Source organism: Artemia franciscana, chromosome 5 (assembly GCF_032884065.1).
Source record: "Artemia franciscana chromosome 5, ASM3288406v1, whole genome shotgun sequence".
Lineage (NCBI taxonomy): Eukaryota > Metazoa > Arthropoda > Branchiopoda > Anostraca > Artemiidae > Artemia > Artemia franciscana.
The window spans coordinates 12,058,893-12,082,285 of record NC_088867.1 but is presented as its reverse complement, the minus strand read 5'-3'; the positions used below and the strand labels follow the sequence as shown (position 1 = coordinate 12,082,285).

The window sequence follows — 23,393 nt, the reverse complement described above, 5'->3', positions numbered from 1 at the left end:
GGAAAATTTATTTTATTTTATACAGCTTATTACTCCACTCTCTTGATTCTTCACCAAGCATTTTCATAGCCAGTTCAATTCCAAATCGGAGCACAATCTACCAGTTCTGAAACCGTGATGCTTTTCTTAAAGGTTTACCGTCAATATAATATAAGCCAATTGTTCGCCTAGCATTGACAGAAGGTTGATACCTCTCCAATTATTACACATTAATATACCTTCTTTTTTGAAAAGTTTCACCAAAATGCCCTTGGTCCATTCCTGGGGGACCTTTCTTGAATTCCATATAACTGATAAAAAAAAGGGCAAGCCACACAGAGAGAAATGAAAGTCACACTACTACTTAATTTATCGGGTAAATCTCTAAATACGGTAGCCAATAACCACAAAAAAAGGCGGGAACCAAAAACAATTTGCTGTTTTTTTTAACCAACCTTTCAATTATATTATTTTGTAAAATGGAAAGATTTCTTGTTTACCTACACTATTACTTTACAAAGTTTTGGGCTTCCTTTCGAAAATGAAAGCCTCGACAAGGGTCATTCCGAAAACAGGCCTAAAAATTTAGATTTTGCCTAAAACAAGAGCTCTGTATCTCATCTTACGTAAGGGGCAACAAAAACGGAAAATATTCATAACCTACTGATACCCTCAAAACCCCAACATAAATCTGAAATTTCAATTTTTGATGTTGAGTTTTTCAGTTTTATCGACCTACATCACTCTTTGAGAATTTTATTTTATACGTTAAAATCCAAAAGTTTCTTTCCGGACAAACTCTTTTCTTATATTCTATTAAATAAAAAAAAAATTACGAAAAGTAAGGAGCGGCATTAAAACTTAAAAACGAACAGAAATTACTTCGTATACGAAAAGGGCTGCTCCCTTATCAACACCCCGCTCTTTACGCAAAGTTTGACTCTTTCTCTTAACTCTACTTTTTAAAATAGTAAAAAACTTTTTACTATTTTAATAATAATTTTTACTATTTATATTTTAATAGCGGCATTAAAACTTAAAAACGAACAGAAATTACTTCGTATACGAAAGGGACTGCTCCCTCATCAACGCCCCGCACTTTACGCTAAAGTTTGACTCTTTCTCTTAACTCTACTTTTTAAAATAGTAATAAACTTTAGAGTAAAGAGCAGGGCGTTGATGAGGAAGCAGCCCCTTTAGTATACGATAGAAACGAACGTAATTTCTGTTCGTTTTAAGTTTTAATGCCGCTCCTTACTTTCCGTTAAAAAAACTTGTTTTTTTATTTAATTTCTGAACGTTTTTGAATCAATGTATGTTTTGATTTGGGCTCTCCGCAGATGAATAATTAAAACGAAATTTCCATAGTTATTTTTTTGGCTAAATGGCTTTCTCATAGTTTTGATCGAATGATTTTGAGCAAAAAAAGGAGCGAGGGAGGAGGCCTAGTTGCCCTCCGATTTTTTGGTTACTTAAAAAGGCAACAAGAACTTTTAATATTTTACGAATATTTTAATTAGTAAAAGATATACGTAACTTACAAATTAGCTTACGTAACGAACTTCTGTATTCTCATGTTTTTATTACGTATACGGCGGGGTTCACCCCCTCGTCAGTACCTCGCTCTTTACACTAAAGCTTAAATTTTGTCCCAATTTCTTAAGAATGACCCCTGAATCACAAAAGCCGTAGAATAAATAGTTGAAATTACTAAAAATGTTTTAGCATAAAGAGCGGGGTATTAGGAGGAGGTGAGCCCATCATATGCGTAATAATTTCTGTTCTTTTTAAGTTTTAATGCTTCTCCTTACTTTCAGTTGAAAAAAATTTTCATATTTATTTTTTCATTGTTTTTTTTTAATTTGAAATTTAAAAATTTTCTTCCCCCACGACAAATTCCTCAAGGAAAGTTCCCCCGACATATCTCCCTCTTCTCAACCCCCCCCCCCAACCTAAAAATCCCCCTGAAAACGTCTGTATACTTCCAAATAACCATTACTATATGTTAGCACTGGTCAAAGTTCGTAACTTGTAGCCCATCCCACGGGGACTCTGGGGGAGTAAGTCGCCCCCAAAGACATAGTTATAAGGTTTTTCGACTACGGTGAATAAAGTGGCTATCTCAGAATTTTGATCCGGTGACTTTGGGAAAATAATTGGCGTGGGAGGGGGTCTAGGTGCCCTCCAATCTGTTTGGTCACTGAAAAAGGGCACTAGAATTTTTCATTTCCGTTAGAATGAGCCCTCTCGCAAGATTCTAGAACCATTGGGTCGATACGATCACCCCTGGAAAAAACAACAACAAACAAACAAATAAACACGCATCCGTGATTTGTATGCTGGCAAAAAAAAAATGCGAAATTCCACATTTTTATAGATAGGAGCTTGAAACTTCTACAATAAGGTTCTCTGATACGCTGAATCTGATGGTATGATTTTCGTTAAGATTGTATGACCTTTAGGGGGTGTTTCCCCCTATTTCCGAAAATCAGGCAAAGTTTCTCAGTCTCGTAACTTTTGATGGGTATAGCTGATCTTGATGAAACTTATATATTTAAAATCAGCATTAAAATGCTATTCTTTTGTTGTAACTATTGGTATCAAAATTCCATTTTTTAGAGTTTCGGTTACTATTGAGCCGGGTCGCTCCTTACTACAGTTCGTTACCACGAACTGTTTGATAATATAAAGAAATCGGCTGAGCTTTGCGAATGGAACTTCGAGATATTTTCAGGAAATTATATCTGAGGTGATTCCTGGCACTTTTATTCACCTAGCTCTACTAGTTGCTTTGTACTATAAAAAAAAAAAAAATCTCGGAAAGCAATTCGCAACTTAAGAGCAAAATTATTCTATTCCGTAAGAAATCATAATTTTGGAGGTCCTCTTGTATAGCATATTTTTTTCTGCTCTTTCGGATGGCCTATGTAGAGACCCCGTATCAGCCCCAAAAACAGTTTACCCTAACTGACACGTCAGCACATTTCCGGACAACTAAATTATCTAACGAGCACGTAGATATCTAACGGCCTAAAATTCTAACGGTGAAATTATCAAACAGCCTAAGGAAAAATTAAGCTGATACACTTTTATACAGATCGTTCAAAAAGGAGCGGTCAAAATCTTCAATCGCGCTTTCCCTGAATGAGTTTTCGAGAAGTAGTTAAGGTAAATCTTTAATAACACAAAGCTCTCTGTTACGCTAAAGCTTTAAATTGTTTTAAAAGTAGAATTGTGGCAAAAAGTCAAACTTTAGCGTAAAGAGCGAGGGATTGCGGAGGGGACAACCCATTTCATATACGGAGTAATTTCTGTTCGTTTTAAGTTTTAATGTCGCTCCTTACTTTCAGCTAAAAAATTTAGTTTTTTTTTTATTTAATTTCTGAACGTTTTTGAATTAATGCATGTTTGGTTTTGGCTCTCCGCACATAAATTATTAAAATGAAATTTGCATATTAATTCCTTTTTTGGCTAAATGGCTTTCTCTTAGTTTTGATCAGACAATTTTGAGAAATAAGGGGTGAGGAAGGAGGCCTAGTTGCCCTGTAATTTTTCGGTTACTTAAAAAGGCAACTAGAACTTTTAATTTAACGAACGTTTTTATTAGTAAAAAATATGCGTAACTTAAGAATTAACTTACGTAACAAACTTTCATAACCTTATATTTTTATTATGTATACGAGGGGGTTTGTACCCTCGTTAATACCTCGCTCTTTATACTAAATCGTAAGTTTTGTCCCAATTCTTTAAGAATGACCCCTGAATCAGAAAGGCCGTAGAATAAATAGTTGAAATTACTAAAAATACTTTAGCATAAAGAGCAAGGTATTTATCTCCTCCTAAATACCTCGCTCTTTATGCTAAAGTAATTTTAGAACCCCTCATATGCGTAATAATATCTGTTCGTTTTAAGTTTCAATGCTACTTCTTCCTTTCATTTGAAAAAACGTTTTCATGTTTATTTTTCATTGTTTTCTTATAGTAATGCTAGAGAATCCTGCGCCCTTTTCATTGAATTTTTCTTCCCCCATGACAGATTCCTCCAAGGAAAGATCCTCCAACATAGCCCCCTCTCCTCAGCCCCACCCCCAAACAAAATAAAATCCCCCTGAAAACGTCTGTACACTTCCCAATAACCATTACTATATGTAAACACTGGTCAAAGTTTGTAACTTGCAGCCCCTCCCCCAGGGATTGTGGGGGAGTAAGTCATCCCCAAAGACATAGTTATTATGATTTTTGACTATGCTGAACAAAATGGCTATCTCAAAATTTTGATCCGTTGACTTTGGGAAAAAAATGAGCGTGGGAGGGGGCCTAGATACCCTCCAATTTTTTGGTCACTTAAAAAGGGCACTAGAACTTTTCATTTCCGTTAGAATGAGCCCTCTTGCGACATTCTAGGACCACTTGCTCGATACGATGACCCCTGGGAAAAAAAAAAACAAACAAAAAAACAAACAAATAAACACGCACCCATGATTTGTTTTCTGGCAAAAAATACAAAATTCCACATTTTTGTAGATAGGAGCTTGAAACTTCTACAGTAGGGTTCTCTGATACGCTGAATCTGATGGTGTCACTTTCGTTAAGATCCTACGACTTTTAGGGGGTGTTTCCCCCTATTTTCCTAAATAAGGCAAATTTTCTCAGGCTCGTAACTTTCGATGGGTAAGACTAAACTTGATGAAACTTATATATTTAAAATCAGCATTAAAATGCGATTCTTTTGATGTAGCTATTGATATCAAAATTCAATTTTTTAGAGTTTTGGTTACTATTGAGCCGGGTCGCTCCTTACTACAGTTCGTTACCACGAACTGTTTGATATGAAATAATTAGTAATTGACGAGTACTTATCCAAATAACTGTTGTTGTCAACTAAAACTTTTATTCTGTTATCTTAAAATGAAAAAGAAAATTCCTCGTTACTGGTCAATTTCGAAATTGGTTTGCATAAGTCCAATTCAAAGGCCAATCCAATCCAAAGGTACTTCAATGTTCAAGCAATGACTTTTCAACAGGGTAAACTGAAGTATCCTCAGTTTGAATTCCTTGACATCAATTTGTGGGCCTTCAGCAATAAGCTTTGGAACAAGTATGATCAGCAAAACTGATAAATGACGTTGAATCTTGAAGTACCAAGAACAGTGAAAGCGATAGCTAATTGTTTGAGTTGGTGAAGTGGAAAGTTGCACAACCATATACATCTTTGAAAATTGAGAAAAAGCATGAATTCAACTTTTAGTGAAAAATACTTGCAAATACAGTTACGCGGTTTTGGGTAGTAGCGGGTGCTAAATTTAAATTTAGTTCTTACTGGAGAAAATCTCCATATACAGTTTTAGAGTTTTTGGTAGAAAAACTAAAAAAGCTAAAATTTTGAAATGGAGTATTATAAATAACCTGTTTTTTTGCAACTCCATACATATGTTTTTTGTAGTAGCGGGTGCAAAATTTAAGAAAAAAGAACGTGGGTGACAAATCAGCAAAAATAGCCTGAAAACATGTGACACAAACAGATTGAGGAGGTTTTTCTAAGCTTCAAGTACCAATGACATCAGAATGAAGACATTTTTGCCCCCTGGCTCCATCTTCGGTCTAATCACACGTAAAAACCGGGATATCTTACGATTTTTCTTTTTGTTGTTATACAGCTACCAAGATTTTTTCTTAACGTTAAATTCTCTCCTTTTTGCCAATCTTAGATCGTGAAAAGAAACAAGCAGAAAAACCTGATTGTTTTTAACCGATTTAGCGGAAACTTGCTCAACTATGCACATCTTAAAGAATTTAGAAAAAGTTGGAAATAAAAATTTTACTGAAAAATACCTCCAAATACAGTTACGCAACACCTGGTAGTAGTGGGGGCCAAATTAAAAAGAAAACTGGGTGAAAAAAATAAAAAAACATATGGCACCAAAGAGCTTAAGAAGATGGGGCCCTCCTTTGGAGGTGGATTTGTCTTCGGAAATCAACAGATGGTTAATATTTGAATCTTTACGGACGAAAAAGGTGATTAAATTTAATTAACTAGTTTTATTTATTTATTTTTCACTATTCAACGTGGCAAGGCCGACAAAAATGGGGTAATGTCCTAAAAAATTAATAATTTTAAAAGAACCAAGCGAACAATCTTCAGGCATGAACAGAAGCAAAGATAGGTCAAGGGACGAAAATGTTCTTATTTTGATGTCCATGGTAATTCAATAAGGGATAAAGTTTTAGAGGGTATATTTCCAAAATAGAATTTCTTGTATTTTTATTGTTATTATTCTTGGGATTCTACTGTGTCTTGATATTTTATTATCGTTATTAATACTAAGTATGTCTCTTACAGATGTTATACACGGATATTATAAAGATGATTTGAATAATGTGTTGTTGGTGCGGGGGGATAGTTTCGATTTAGGAGAGAGAAGATAATTCTTGTGAGAACTTAGAATTGCAACCGGCCCCTACTTTCGCCCGATGTGTGAATGATGATCTCTTTCATTTGTATGAAGATGCGAAAAGCAGTCTGAGATGCGGAATGAACGTTTTGGATTTGGGAGTGACTGATGGTTAAATGAGCGGATGTGTCAGGTGAATGCGTGTGGTACTATACAGTTGTGCATGTTCATTCGTATAAAGGCTAATCATAGGGAATTATGCTTGAGGGATAATTTTTTAAGGGATGCAGGCGATAAAATCTATCATGGTTGTTTTCGTCAGAAAAAAAACTTCACCTTATTTTTATTTATTTATTTATTTTTTTTAGCCTACTTGAAGTCATGTTTTGCTTTTCCGTCTTTTTTTTCTATACTGCGAGTTTATATTGCCCATAGGCTTTAGCAGTAAAAAATTGTCTATTCATAATATTTCGATTTTACCCCTAAAGGGTAAAAACAGCTATGCTCTTAGGATAAGAGTAGCCTTAACTTTTTGTAGGCGTACTTGAGAAGCAATAAGAGTGTTTCCTTTAAAACCGAATTTTCAATTTTAGTTTCTTTGAAAAAGCTACAACAAAAATAATTTTTGTCATCTAGTCACAAAATAATGTCCTCCGTCGTATATTCCCTTTAGGACCGACAGGAAAAAAAGTGAAAATATTGGTGGACAATAAAATGCCAAAAGATCCCTAATTCAAACATATTTATAAATTCAAACATACTTTTAAATTTAAAAATACTTAAAAGTAAAAAAATACATATTAAATTAGCATAAACATATTCATAAGATGCAGAAGAGACTTTCCTGAGTCACTGAGGAGCTATAGATAACACATTCTGGGGACCTATGGTTTACTCAAGTAAAGTTTAGGGGAAGAAGCACAAACGGGACCAATTTTAATCATCCGAGCTATTTACTGATTGACCATAGGTGAGAAATGGCAGTACGTAGGGGGACCCTGTTTCTCTATCAACCTCTGAAAGTGATATCAAACAAAAGCATTCAATAAATGTACCAGTCACTCGAATCTTAGGAATTTCTCCTAAGCCTTAACTTCTGACGGTTCTACGACATCTTGGATGCACATTAAATACAGTCGACGCTCGATAACACGAGCCTCGATAACTCGAAATCCTCGATGTCTCAAATTATTTATAATTTCCAAAAACTTGTCTGAGTCGAAGCAAAAACAATGCATAACTCCAAATAATTTTACGGCTATACCACTTTTACAGAGGCCTCTATACAGAGGCTCTATATAGAGGCTTTTACCTCTGTAAGCCGAAGTGATTCAAAATTACCTCTATAGCTAGAAATTCAGTAGATAAGTGGAATTTAACTATCACTTTACCTACATAAGTCGAAGTTTACAATTGGATCTCGAATTTTGAGGGCCCATGCATAAGACAAAAGCCTGAGCACTTCGCCAAATCTCTAGGTCACTATAATTTTTAAGCGAGTAGGGGTTGGCTCGAGAATTTTAAAAATAGACACACTATTACGTTAGTAAGTTTGGTGTGAGAGACCGTGTATGGACAGAAATACTTGTGATGATTGGAAGAGTGTGTTAAGGAATATTTTGAAGGACTAATAAAATATTTTTTAAAGCTGATGAAACAGCTTTGTACTTCAAGTGCCTCCCTGAAAAAAATTTAAAATTTAATTTAAAATTCAAAAATATAAATTTAAAAATTTAATTTTAAGATGAAAAATGTAATGGTGGCAATCAGAGCAAGGGAAGGTTTACAATTTTATTAACAACTAATATGAGAAGATCAACCAAGTTAAAGCCCTTCGTTATTGGTTAAGCAGATGTTTTAAATGAGTAAAGTCTCTGACTGTTCAATACACCCCAAATAAAAGGGCACGGGTGAATAATGATGTATTTTCCTTAATGTTGCCTGAATTAGATAAAACTATGGGCAAAAAGAAAAGCACAATTCTGTTCTTTGTGGACAATTGCTCTGCACAAATTCCCTTCCCTCCTCAAAAATGATTTCATCAAAAGAATATCTAAAAGGATATCAACTTCGCACACTTTTTTGACTGATACGTTATTTCAGAACCATTTTAGTATCCTTGCGATGGAGAGAGGTCAATTTTATTTGCGCATAAGAAATACTGCTTTGAATAGATCCCACTTTGTAAGGATCCTACTTTGAATAGATCATACTATGATCCAACTTTGTATATAAGAATCTTTGGGTGAATTCAAAGATGTCTTCAATATCCTTAAAATGCAGACCCCTCTCTAATAAGTTTTTAATGCAGAGGGTCAGTTGTCCTTGCACCTGCTTTGAACAGCCCCCTTTTGTTATATAACCAGTGGTTTTATATCTAGACTAGGGAAGTTTCTAAAAACAAATCAGTGCAGCACTTTGTATATCTTACATAAACAATCTTATCAACATTTACAGAGGCGACGGGAAGGCTTTTATAACACTTTCCTGTCAAGGTAATGTAAACTTAGGATCAATATTTCCAGAGAAAATTGAAACAGTATTGCGGGAAGGAAGAGGGGGACTCCTTCAGGAAGAGATATAAAAAAGAGCTTGTTCCAAGGGTCTATTTTATCTACTTGCAAGGAACTGTTTTAAGGAGCTTCAGTATAATCAACAAAGAGTTTATTCTAAAGAATTGGCAACAGAAAACATCATTTGTTGATATTTAGATTCTAGAACAAACAAACCAAATGAAACATAAAAGTTTTATAATAGCTAACTGAATTTATTCTGGACGCAAGTGTAAATAAAAACTTGTTTTTGCGATTTGAATTATTTGTAAAGAAGGTAATAGAATGCTCAGAAGAGGGTGTTAATAAAGAAACGAATATATTTCCATTTTTTTGATTTGAATTATCTAACAATTTTTTTCTTTTTTTTTTAAGACGCTTAGTGCATTCGTTAGATCCGCCAAAAATCAAGAAAAATTGCGTGAAAAAATATGTCTGAAGGCAGATGAATGGTTGACGATCATGTTCAATGAATTTGTTAACCCCCCTCCTCTCCTGAGACACTGATCAATAGAATCCCCAGAAAACTGAAAATATTGCGGTTTAGAATATACTTCTTTCGAGTTTTTCAATCTTATCCACACCCAGAAATCTCAATGTTAATATTTTTTTCAATGTGTAACATTTTCTGTGTATTTTTAATAGTTTTTGGCGTTTTCTATATCACAATTCTAACCCAAAATACATGTGTAGAATTTTAGCAGTTTTCTATGCTCGCAAATTCTGTTCCTAATTCCAAAATAAATTTTTTAAACCTGTTTTTACAGCCTACTTCTGGTCGACATCCGCCACTGGAGGTCTCTTGCTTTTACTTTCCCTATCATTTCTAGAATTCTGAATTCAATTCTCTAATTTGCTCCTCAGATGTTTCTGTCAAAAGCTCCTTCCTCCGTCCCTATCCTCGAAAGGAAGACCCTGCTTGCCTGGCCTAATAATGGCGTCAGGCTGGACCTTTCACAAGCTTGTCCATTGAGAACCGTGACTGTAAACAGCAATACAGTGTGACCTTGAGGAGTAGCTCCCTCAAGGGAATTATAGTCTTAGTAAACGACACAGTATTACACTGGACTTTAATGAGTGGATAATTCTTAAGGTTAATGTTTGTTTTTTTGGCTTTTTTCCGTTCGGCTCAATAGCAACTTCCTAGTTATGTTGTCTACAGTTGCCTGCCTAATAAATAACAAGTTAGTTCGTACATGAGCATTAAATATTTTATGACCAATTATAACCCTTTGGCCTCAGGTTTGTAAAACCTGGTCTTTTTGTAAGATAAAATAAAAAAACAAACAAGTTTTTTTAACTGCAAGCAAGAAGCGACATTAAAACTTGAAACGAACAGAAATTATTCCGTATATGAAAGGGGATGTCCCCTCCACAACACCCTGCTCTTTACACTAAAGTTTTTTTTCTATTGTTTTAAAGAACAGAGTTATGACAAAGAGTCAAGCTTTAGCGTAAAGAGCGGGGTGTTGGGAGGAGGGGCAACCCCTTTCATATACGCAATAATTTCTGTTCGTTTCAAGTTTTAGTGTCGCTTCTTGCTTGCAGTTAAAAACACTTGTTTTTTAATTTAATTTCTGAACGTTTTTCAATTAATGTATGTTTTGATTTTGACTCACCGCACATGAATAATTAAAACGAAATTTGCATATTAACTTTTATTCTGCTAAATGGCTTTCTCATAGTTTTGATAGGACGATTTTGACAAAGAAAAGGGTGGGAGAGGAGGCCTAGTTGCCCTCCAATTTTTTGTGCTTAAAAATGCAAAAGATTTCTTTATTTTTTTTACGAACATTTTTGTTAGTAATAAACATACGTACCTTACGAATTAACTTACGTAACAAACTTCTATATTTGTGTATTTTTATTAGGTATATGAAGGGGTTCGCCCCTCCTCAATACCTCGCTCTTCACACTAAAGCTTGAATTTTGTCGCAAATCTTTAAGAATGACCCCTGAATCACAAAGGCCGTAGAATAAATGGCTGAAAGTTTTAATGCTGCTCATTACTTCCAGTTGAAAACATTTTTTTTCTCATTGCTTTTTTTAAATAATACTAGAAAATCCTGTGCCCCCTTCATGAAAATTCTCTTCCCTCATGATAAATTCCTGCACGAAAAGATCCTCCCACGGATCCCTCTCCTCCGATACACCCCCACCCCAACGCGAAAAATTCCCCCTGAAAACGTCTGTACACTTCATAATAACCATTACTATATGTAAACAATGGTCAAAGTTTGTAACTTGCAGCCCCTCCCCCGGGGACTGTGGGGGATTAGTCGTCCCCAAAGACATAGTTATTAAGTTTTCGACTAAGCTAAATAGAATGGCTATCTCAAAATTTTGATCCAGTGACTTTGGGGGAAAAATGTACGTGGGAGGGGCCTAGGTGCCCTCGAATTGTTTTTGGTCACTTAAAAAGGGCGCTAGAACTTTTAATTCCCGTTAGAATGAACCCTCTCACGATATTCTAGGACCACTGGGTCGATACGATCACCCCTGGGAAAAAAAAAACAACAAACAAATAAACACGCATATGTCTTCTGGCAAAAAATACAAAATTCCATATTTTTGTAGATAGGAGCTTGAAACTTCTACAGAAGGGTTTTCTGATACGTTGAATCTGATTGTGCGATTTTTGTTAAGATTCTATGACTTTTAGGGGGTGTTTCCCCCTATTTTCTAAAATAAGGCAAACTTTCTCAGGCTCGTAACTTTTGATGGGTAAGACTAAACTTGATGAAACTTATAGATTTAAAATCAGTTTAAACTGCAACTTTAAATGTAACTATTGGTATCAAAATTCCGTCTTTTAGAGTTTCACTTACTATTGAGCCGGGTCACCCCTTACTGCAGTTCGTTACCACGCACTGTTTGATATTAATAAGAAAGTTTTGAAGTTGCCAGGATCATGAATCTGATTTTAATCAGAATTCATGTATACATTCTGCTGTATGTAGAATACAAGGATTATCATAGTCTTTTTGTAGAATACACAGAAAGCGTATTTAACAGGAAAAGGAAAGGGGTGTCATTTAGAGCATTTCTTCTCATACAGACTGATCCCATATTCTTGTTCTTCTCGCAGCGTCTGATATGTTTTCTTATATATTTGTAATTGTCTAATATGTATTGTATTGCTATTGACAACAGGATTATTTTTTCGGCTGAATAGCCTCTTTCTAGCTATGTTGCCTACTGTGGCATACCTTGTCCTTGTAGCACAAAGTTTTCATGCATGAAGATAATGACCGTGTCCAAACATTAACAATTTGAATGGCAGAGAAGGATTTATTCATTTTTTTCAAGTGACTTGTCGACGGAATAGGTCCGTTCAACTCATCGTAAGCTGTTTCAAACATCAAGAAGTGCGGAAAAAGTACTTTTATCCTATTTTCTAGGGCTATTTAAACAAAGATTTGCTAGGTATTTTCAAGAGTATGGATTGTTCTGGTTATGCGGATGACTGACCTTATTTCAAACAGTAGGCTGTACGAAAAGTGCGGTTCAATCCAGCTCTAGAGAGCTATAATGAGAAAAAGGTTGAGATGGCTAGGGCACGTTTTGCGGATGAAGGATGACAGACTGTCAAAAATTGTCCTTTTTGGCCAACGGTCTAGGCATAAACAGAAAGCAGGTTGTCCGCGGTTGGGGTGGAAGAATGTCATAAAGAAAGATTCAAAGGAAATTAGAACTTCCTAGAAGAATGTAAAGAGGGAAGTTTTGAATATGTTGGGACGGAGGAGAAGCGTGCGTAGCTGTATTGTCTTCAGGCGGCTTGATGCTGCAGTGAGTTGTCAGTAATAGCAGTTAGTATAATGAAAGAAAGGTTGAGATGGCTAGGGGATGTTTAACAGATGAAGGATGACAGATTTCCAAAGACTACTTTCTGGCCATCTATCTGGGGCTAAACAGGAAATAAGCTATCCCTGATTGGGGCCAAAAGAAGACATAAGCAAGGATTTAAAGGTAATTAAAACTTCATAAGAGGGAGTAAAGAGTTAAGCTTTAAATAGTTTGGGGCGGAGGAGCGTGTGCAGCTGTGTTGGTTTTAGGTGGCTTAGTGCTGCAGTGAGTTGTTGGTAGCAGTAGTAGTAGTAGTAGTGGTAGTATTCCCCGCTCCTTAGAAGCCAATAAAACTTCTGATGCATTATTTTCCAGTTTTTTTTTTCTAGTAACTGCAATTACTCAAAACTTTAAGGACTCAAAACTTTAATGAACCAGAAGACAACACAGCTACGAACACTTCTCCTCCATCCCAATATATTCGAAGTTTATCATTACTGTAATTTCAATTTCATTCTCCCAATTTTGCTATTAAGATTTATTTATTACCCACTCCCATAAACTCAAATTTATAGAATTATAACCACTATTTTTCAATAATCACAATTGTCCATTAGATCAGCACCCGACGTCAAAGGCTCCTTGTTTTACTATTTCTGAGAATTCGATAATATTCATTTCATTCCCCTTTTGTCGGTATTCTGTTACATTTATATCATCTCTCAGAGTACAATATTAAAAAACTAATTTCCTATTTTCCATTATTTTTCATTGACAATTTCTCATTATGGCTTTTAATGCTTAAAAGCTAAATCTGTAATTGTTTAAAACTATAATTACTCAAAAGCTTTTTTTTTTTTTTTTTTTTTTTTTTTTTTTTTTTTTTTTTTTTTTTTTTTTTTTTTTTTTTACACCAAGATGATATAGGCCTACAGCGTACAATTGTGTACGGTACACTATTTTCAGGAGACAGTTTCTGTACTTCACGATAAACAAATAAAAAAGTAAATGAACACAATAGGTTTGTTATGCTTCTAGGAAATTCTTCTCGCATTCAGCACTCTGAATATAAATAAGTACGTTGTGTATGGGGGAATATCTAAGATTTTCACACGTAAGAAACAAAAACGTCACCAGGGAATTTTCCCCACGAGAACATGTACTACCCAGGAGTTTAACTTTTACAAGTGCTTCAATGGAGTATTTCTTCTCCTTTGATGAATATTTTAAATGCCATTTTGTGGCCGAGAATAAAGGCCTCCCCCTTGCCCCCTCTCTGGCAACTACCATAGCAGTTGATTGGTCTAAAACTCCTTTTATAAAAACAAGTAAGTCCAATCATGTATGTCAGGAAAGTTTTACTTCCTATTTTACTTCCCATGCATTAATAATTACTCTATTAAATTTGATACTTAATATTAATCAAAAATCATTAAACTAATAATTTTCAATTATTAGAGTTCATCATAAGGAATACTTTATCGGGATAACAAGAATTTGATAAGCCAATGGAGAATTTTTTGGGAAAATAGCCAAAAGAGATTATAATGTGAATCAAGATAATCAGAAGAGGTCGCCTGTTTCTTTTCTGAAATCTCCAAACGTCAAAATTTCGTCGCAAAAAAGGCCTGCCAAACACGAACTATTCAACGAAAATACTTAAAAAACTGTCATTTACATAACTAACATTAGTAGAAATTTACGAAAAAAAATAATTCTTATTCATCGCCCAAGTCTGTTAGATTGCCCGAATGTGAAAGTCTTCGTTTATTAATGCTAAAGTTTTAAATAATTAATTTGTAATAACTTTAATTTTTAATAGTTTGAATAGAAATCTTAATATATAGCCACCATTAATAATAACAAACAAATAAAAACAGAATCACATCGATAGACCATAATCTATTAAAATACACAGTTGGTATATAAAAACATAAATGACTCATCTGTGGCCACCAAGAGAAACACGATCTGGCCAAACGAGCCATACATTTTGGGCAATCGAAAAAAAGTTTGTCCACAAACGGGCTGAGAAGAAGTCACAAGAAAGGATTTATAGTAAATCAGAATATGTAAATGGAAAATGGGGGCAGGGTAAAAGGTGAAACTTGAAACAGATCAGAGTGGAACTGGAGCACGTGCAACTGTTTTGGCCTCAGGTGGATTGGTGCTTCAATGACTTTATATTAATAATAGCATACAAATGGATTGGCCACACCTTATGAACTAAAAAACTGTGTCTTTGCCAAAGTCTTTGTTGAGCAGCATAAGAGACAATAGTTGTTTTTTTTAAGTTCTGTTCTATGAAAGACTACGGTTTCTGGTTTTCCATATTAGAATGGCTTAGTCCAATCTAGTGTAGTTCTACTTTTACTAATGATGATGTATTGTTTAAAAGATCCTAGTAAAATAGTAGACCAGAGTAAGAAAATATAGTAATTATATATAGCATATATATTTTATATAGTATATTATATATAGTAATAATAAAATTCATCTTGTCCCCTAATTTTTCCTTGCTACAGCCTTCATACTAGACAAACAGGTTTATTTTGAAAAATTTCGGCTACTCATTAGCTTATACACGATTATCCCTTGAGATTGTTTCCATTCCAAATTTTCAAACTTTATGTTCAGCAACTTTTGGCAATGTTAGAAAACCTTATCTTACCTGCAATATAGGTCTCTGGACCCGTTTCAAATTTGCCATCCAAAACCTATGCTGTCGTCTTGAACAGAGGGCAGCTCTTATTGCATTCTCAAATAGTTCATTTACTCCATAATAAGTCATAACGCTCGTTTCATAGTAGGGAAGTCCAATATCGCTGGCAATTGACCTGGCTTGATCTGGCATCACAAGATCGCACTCTCTTGTAGGTCTAAAAGATGAAATATAATAAAAATTATGCGTATGGCAAAGCTACAAATTACGGCTACATAATGTGGCATCATTTTAGTATATAGTACAGGGAGTAGGGGAAATTTACAAGAGTAGAAATCGGCAACATTTTCGAAAAGGAAATCGCCGACGCAATCTAGCGTTCGATTACTCGTTCGCCATCTAGCAGTCAATAAAGAAAGCAGAATTCCGCCCTAAGCAGACATACTAGCTTAAAGTCAAATAGTCTACTTGCTAAGATTGTCCCAAGCTGTACTCCAAATGTTCAAATTTAGTCTTTATTACCACCAGATTAGATACTGTCGGAATTTTGGAACGAAATACCAATATAAGCAAAGTAATGCATTTGTATTTCATCCAAGTATGCAAAAATTAACTTTGTCAGTTGAGAGAATATTTCAAGTCGGAGCGAACTCGGCAAAAGTGCAAAAAAACATCTAACCATACAAAAAAAAATTTGGAATATGAGGATAATCTTAAAATTGATAGGAATGGACAAGGTTTGGCACCCCTCTCCAATGTACATTCCTGATTTTTAAATATAAATGCGTTTCTAGCAAAAATTTAAAAAAAAGTCACCTTTTTATTCCCATTTATTTCTATTTGTTGTTCAGAATAGTGGCTCTTTTATTGTATAATTTAAAAAAGTTTTTCCGCAAAACAATTTTTTTAAAGAAAAGTAAAGATCTTCATTAAGCCAAAAATAAGCAAAAATTTAAATGAAAATAAAAGACATTGGATTGTCAGTTTAATTGACATGTACTGATATTTTTTCCTTAAGTTTTGATATTTTTGTATTTATGAAACTAAGAAAAGTGAAAACATTTCAAACGCATTTTGTTTTCAGTAAGGCGCAAATTGTGTTCTGGTCTTGAGAAGGCATGGGGGTTGTCAACCCTAATCATGTTAATTTTTGCTCGCTTTGAGTGTGACTTGGCTATTTATTGTAATTTCTATTCGTTTTGAATTTCATTTATTTTTTATAGTGATCTGTGGTAGTTTTGCACTTGGAAGATTATTTGACTTCACTTTTGCTCATTCTTGGCTTAATGGAGCTCTTTACTTTTCTTTGAAAAACTTGGTCTATGAAAAAGTTTTTTAAACTAATTTCTGTTCGTTTTTTACTGATATAGTCTTTTTCATGGAAAAAGAAAATAATATTTTATATCTTTTCTTTTTTTTCTATAAGAATCCATAGTATCGGTTACTATTTGTATGTGGGAGAAACTTTTTCAACAATTGTTAATCCTGACAAACAGTATTTTTTAATTCAATTGTATAGCTTCCTGACCTGAAAAATATTATATAGTTGACCTGCCAATAAAACTTAATATAACTCCCAAAAGATTCTATTTGTGCTCTTTGACAACCTGGATACACTTACAATCTTTTTATTTATTTAAATTGTAAGAGGAGAAGTAGTAATAGTAGTATCCGCAAAAGGTTCAACTTATTACCCCCAGTTGTTCTCAATGTATTGCAGAGGTGTCTTATTGGCAACCATAAATACACTGCCTTTTGATTTCATTTTCAATTAACATTGAGTTTTAAAGTATAGAGGGTCGATTGCATAATTGTGGGAAGTTGACATGCCTAATATCCCTAAAGACATTGTTACTGGACCGTTCTACTATGCTGAACAAAATGGCTGTCTCGATATATTGACTGGATGCGTTTGGAAATGAAGGGGCTTGAGAGAAGAGCTTCTCGACCTCCAATCTCTTGTTACTCTTAAAAAGGGCACCAGAACTTTGATCTTGAATTAATTATCTCATTTAAAAGTTTCAATGATATCTCTAGCCATTATAGAGTGGTGCTGCCTATGATATTGCTTAGATGCCCTTTTGAAAACTTGCAGGCCTACAATTTTTTCTTTAACTGAAACTCCTAAACGCTCCCTAAAAGTTTCGTCTTGATACCTTTAGCGTCATTAATTACACTAACTGTAGTGGTAGTATTAAAAGTATGCGTATAGTGCCTTATGGATAGTTCAAAATCCACCACAACTTACCCTTAAATGTCTGAATTAATAATATAAGCTGTTATTCAGATATTATTTCGTCACCTTTTTGAAAGTCCACATGCTGATAGTTTTTTTTTTTTTTTTTTTTTTTTAGTTCAACATCTGCCTAAATATTTCTTAAAAGCTTCACCTTAATACCCTTAGCTTACGCAGTAGCAATAAGTGTAGCAGCATTAGTAGTAGTATGCGCATAGCACCTTTGGTTTCTTCAACATCCCATTCAACACACGCTGAAAGTTTCAGCTTAATACATACCATCTACTATTCCTGGAGCATTTCTGATGAGTCCGCTTGACAACCTGTGTGGCCATAGAACTTCTATATATCCCAAATTTATCGCCTTAAGATCCTTAGTTTTAACAGTAGTAGTAGCTATAGAATTAATTGTAGTAGCCTAAGCTTTAGTGGCAGTAACAGTAATAGAGGTAGTAATGATAGTAACAGTAATAATAGTATGAGTAGAAGCAGAAGCATTATGATGCAAATATTTTATTTTGGTTAGTTCAACATCCTTCACAACAGCCCTTGTTAGTTTCAACTTCACACACCTAACTGTTCCTAAGATATTGCTGTTACACCCTTTTGAAAACCTGTATACAGAGGGCCTGTTCTGATTCAGTTCATCTTCCCCCTCAAAATTTCTTTAAAATTTCATATTCATACCCTTAGGCATAGTTGTAATAGTAGTCACAGTAGTATTAACCTCTTGCCTTTTGATCAGTTGAACATCCCTCTCATCAAGTCTTGGAAGTTTCAACTTAATACAATTAGCCATTGCTATGACATTGCTGATATGTCCTTTTGATAACCTTTATGTTTATATACTTCTTGAAATTTTCATCTCCTTTTTCTTGGCCCTGAAAGCAGTTGCAATAGAGGTAGCAGTAACAGTAGTATTAGTAATATTACCATATTGTCTTTTGGTGACATGATCTTCCCCTTTAAGTATTCTCTGAAAGTTTCAACTTAATACCCAAATCAACTTTTGAGATAAGCTATTTTGACAATGTACATGCACACAGCGTTTTTTTGATTTAGTTCAAATTTCTCCTTAATACTGTAAATGGAGAAGTATGGTAGTAGTAGTGGTGGTAGCTGTAGTAGTATTGATAGCATACAAATTTTGCCTTTTTGATCATCTCCCTTATCATTTCCTAAATTTTCCAAATTAATATACTCAGTTATTCCTATCTTGTACTCTTCTGACAATCCGTATACACATAGCGTACTTTGATTTAGTTCAACACTCCCCTCAACGTTCTCTGAAAGAATCACCTGAATACCTTTCGTCTCCTTGGGAAGTAAAGTCCAAACATGCATACCTTTCTCAATAAAATATAGTATGTGTAAACAATGAACGAATTGCCTAACTTACAGCTCTTTTCCTGAGGACTGTGGGGAGGTTGACATCCCCAATACTGGACCTTTCAACAATGCTGAACAAAATGACTACCTTAAAATTTAAATCAAATATATTTTGGAGGATGATTGGTTTGGGGGGGGGGGCTGAAGTCCCTCCATTTACTTTTGACTCTTAAAAGTTGACTCTTAATTACGTTTAAAATGTTTTAACTTTTTTAACTTTAATTAATAAAAAATTATTGAAACTTTAAGGAATAAATATCACCATATGTATACTAAACAGACAATCCACAGCCATTTTTTTTTCAGTAAAGTGCAAATTATGATCTGGTCTTGAGAAGGTATGGGGATTCTCAATGACATATTCTCCAGACCTCTCAACTACGCTGAACAAAATGGCTATCTAGAATTTTTTTCTTTGATGTGTGTTGAGAATTGATGGGCATGGGGGTGGGGGCTTGTTGCCCTCTAACCACTTTTGACAAATGAAAATGGCACTAGTCCTTTCAATTTACCAGTCGAATGAGCCTTTTATGAAGTTTCTACGACAACAAATGGCTATCTCAAAATTTTTATCAGATGCCTTTCGGAAAACAGGAGGTTTGGGGTGTATCCACCCTTCGATCACTCAATCGTAAAAAGAACACTAGAACTTTTCATTACCAATCCAATGAGCCCCCTCCAAAGTTTATAGGATCCCCCTTTCTATATAAACCTTACATGACCCAAGGGCACAACTTACAGCCCTTGCCCTGAGGTCTCTGGCGGGAGGGGGGGTCATCCTCAAAGATATAATTTCTGGACCTTTCAATTACGTTGAACAAAATGGCTATCTCAAAATTTTGATTGGATGTGTTTGGGGAAATGGTGGACTTAGGAGGGGGTTTATTGCCCTCCAATCAGTTTCGACTATTAGAAAGGGCCCTAGTCCTTTCTATTTCTATTTTCAATCGAATGAGCTCTTTTCGAAGTTTCTACGACAACAAATGGCCATCTCAAAATTTCTATCAGATGCGTTTCGGGAAAATACGAGGTGTGTGGGGAGGGTATCCCCATTCGCTCACTCTGAATCTTAAAAAGGGCACTAGAACTTCTGATTATCAATCCAATGACCCCCCTCCAAAGTTTATACGGTCACCCTTTATATGTACCTTATATTGTCCAGGGCATAAGTTGCAATCCTTGCCCTGAGGAATCTGGGAGGGTTGTCAAAGACATTATTTCCGGACCTTTCATTGACGTTCGCAAAATGGCTATCTCAAAGTTTTGACTGGATGTGTTTGGGAAAATGGTGGGCGTGGAAGGGGGATTAGATGCCCTCCAATCACTTTCGACTAGTAAAAACTGCACTAGCCCTTTCAATTTCCTATCAAATGAGCCTTTTTCGAAGATTCTACGACAATAAATGATCATCTCAAATTTCTATCACATGTATTTCGGGAAAATACGAGGTGTGTGGGGGCAGTATCCACCCTACCATCACTCTGAACCTCAAAAAGAACACTAAAACTTCAGATTAGAACCCCAATGAGCCCCCTCCAAAGCTTATACGATCATCCTTTCTATACATACGTCAAATACCTCCAGGGCATAAGTTACAGCCCTTTCCCTGAGGGCTCTGGGTGGGGGGGGGTATTTCATCCTCAAAGACAGAATTTCTGGAACTTTCAATTACGCTGAACAAAATGGCTATCTCAAAATTATGATTGGATGTGTTTGGGGAAATTGTGGGCATGGGAGGGGGGTTAGTTGCCCTCCAATCATTTTCGACTATCAAAAAGAACACTAGCCCTTTCAGTTTCCAATCGAATGAGCCCTTTTCGAAGTTTCAACGCCAACTCCTTCGATACGAATTGTCCTGGTGTAAAACCAAAAAAATAAATAAATAATACATTGTGCCCACATCGCTCTTTACTTAGGCAGCGCTATTGCGCTGTCTATGATATTCTACATCCTACATATTTTTATACAATCCTAATAAGGGGTTATGCCAGATTCGCCTCTCACTCAATCGGACTATCTGTCTTGGCTTTTTCTATAATTAGCCATGGTTTGATACCCACAACTACTTGATTTTAATTCAAAGGTTGATGTCAAGCCACTGTAGCACCTCTTTTTTTTATGTAGTTCTGATTTGAATTCTTTCTTGTCCACGCCGAAGACACCTTGCTTGATACAGGCGAAGTTTTCACGTAGTTGCGCCTTTTCTTCCAACTAGGCATAGACACGCTGTTTTTTCAAGATTTTTGTCTTTTTTTTCCTGTATACGCCAAAAATCGGGGTTAGAGCCACAATATCCTTCATAGGAAAGGACGGAAAGCTGCACAAGGTTTGACTTTGGTTTCAATACCAGATTTTTGCTATTAAACTCAACCTCCGGCAAGTAAAAGAAATACGTTAAAACAAACAAAAGGCTTAGGTCCAAATTTGGAAATGAATATTACATTGTAATGAGTACTTTTTTCACGCAAAAATAGCCTTACGGAAAAAAAGGGTAAAGGCCCAAAACCCAGGTACTGGACTCAGTCTAGGTAGCAAGGTCCTTGATGTTTCAAAATATATCGATACTGTAGATATAATTATCTCGACAAAGTTACCGATATTCTTTCTTCTCCACGCTGAAGACGCCTTGTTTGGACACAGGCGAAATTTTCCCGTAGTTACCTCTTTTCTTCCAACTAGCCATAGATTGGTTCTTTTTGCTTCTGTACTCTATAGTCGGGTGTTCAAGCCACGCTATCCTTCATAGGAGAAAAGACTACAAGATGCACAAGCTTTAAATGTGGTTTCAATATCTGTTTTGTTTTTTGTTTTTGCTATAAAGACCAACCTCCAGTAAGTAAAAAAAAAACCTTAAAAAAAAAAGGTTTAGGTCCATATTTGGAAATGAACATGACGCTGTAATGAGCATTTTTTTTCACGCAAAAAATGCCTTACGGCGAAAACAAAAAACTACGATGGTACAGTACTACAAGAACTATGACAAACAAAACTACTATTAAAAATTAAAAAAAAAGCCTTACGGCGAAAACAAAAAAAAAACTACAATGGTACAGTACTGCAGGAACTATGACAAACAAAACTACTATCACGATAAATTTTTTTGGTAATCAGGTTTCTTCATGAAAAAAAAAAAGCCGATCATTGCCAAAAACCCTCATTGGCAATACATACGGCAGTAAAAGGTTCAATAATCTTATTCCAGTCACATACCCATGTTTTTGCCAACGACGTGCTCGGTTATCAATAAATAATCAAGTTTTGTTCCATTAAATAACCATAATCTTGACTGCACTTTTTCTTGGTAATTTTAATATGGTAGAGCCTTACCTGTATATTGGGGGAAACATGATAATAGGAATATGAAAACTATTAAAACCTTAAGAAAACCTTAAGAAAACTATTAAGGTACATGTATGATATACGCCCTACTTAATATTCTTCAAGTATGTTTCTCTGATGCTCAATCCTAATGAAATATACCAAGGTAACATAAAAATATAATACTTAAGAAACAAATTTGGGCTATATATTCACAAATTAGAGGGGGGGGAGTAAAGCATAGCTGGTCTGCATGCCTAATGTGTTACGTAAAAGTATTCTGAATATTATGTAGTAAGAATTGTTTTCTAACTTCACACTGTCCAAATACCTAGACACAAGTTTGCCCCCCCAGACCTCAGTCCCCCCCCCCAGCTGAAATTTAGTTTCTGCAAAAATTATTGTCAAAACTAAGATAAGCCTGCATAATTAAAGTACCCCAAAAAAGGGCAGTTTTCTTTAGTATATCTTTGCCTTTATGGTAAAATATGGATCATTTTTCTGTTTTCACTGTCATTTTCATTTAATTTGAGAAAATTACCTCCAACTTTGCCCCCCACCATAAGATTTTGACGAAATTACGCTACCGTTATAAATCTTAAGATCTAATCCAAGACTATTCTAATTTAAATCACAGAGCGTTTAATTTTCAACAAAAATAAGGACCCTATGGCCTTGTCCTTCAAAAATCCATGTCCATCCAAATTTCACAAATTAAAATATTGCACCCTTTTTGGCTCATAATTATTCAGGGATTATATAGGGATTATATAGTGTTTATCTTCAAAAATCATTAAGATCCTAGCATGAATGTGGTATACCAAAACACAATGAATGCAAATTTTAAAAATTTGCAGCATCTATGATATTCATTTTAAAATTAAAATTTGAGGTTTTATATGGCATATGATATGACAGTGTTTCCAAAATTAAAGTTTGAGATTTCTGACATCCTTGATTACAAATCTGTGGCTAATATTGCAACAGAAGTCTAAAATCAAAGAACATTTAAGTTACATTGTTACAAATCACACCTTGATTAAATATGAGTCATATAAGGATTCTAAGTTTGTGTGAGT

At 35.0% G+C, this 23,393-nt stretch overlaps 1 protein-coding gene across 9 annotated transcripts in view; it reads right to left on the bottom strand.

Moving 5' to 3' along the window:
- Positions 1-23,393, bottom strand: part of LOC136026982 (rho-related BTB domain-containing protein 1-like) — a 218,748-nt gene that overhangs the window by 78,354 nt on the left and 117,001 nt on the right. For all 9 annotated transcript variants that reach the window (XR_010617465.1, XM_065703854.1, XM_065703855.1 and 6 more), the window contains one exon: positions 15,381-15,588. Coding sequence is in view for 8 of the 9 variants with exons in the window: in XM_065703854.1 (XP_065559926.1) it covers positions 15,381-15,588 (208 nt within the window). In the remaining variant the exon portion in view is untranslated. The remainder of the gene's footprint in view (positions 1-15,380; positions 15,589-23,393) is intronic.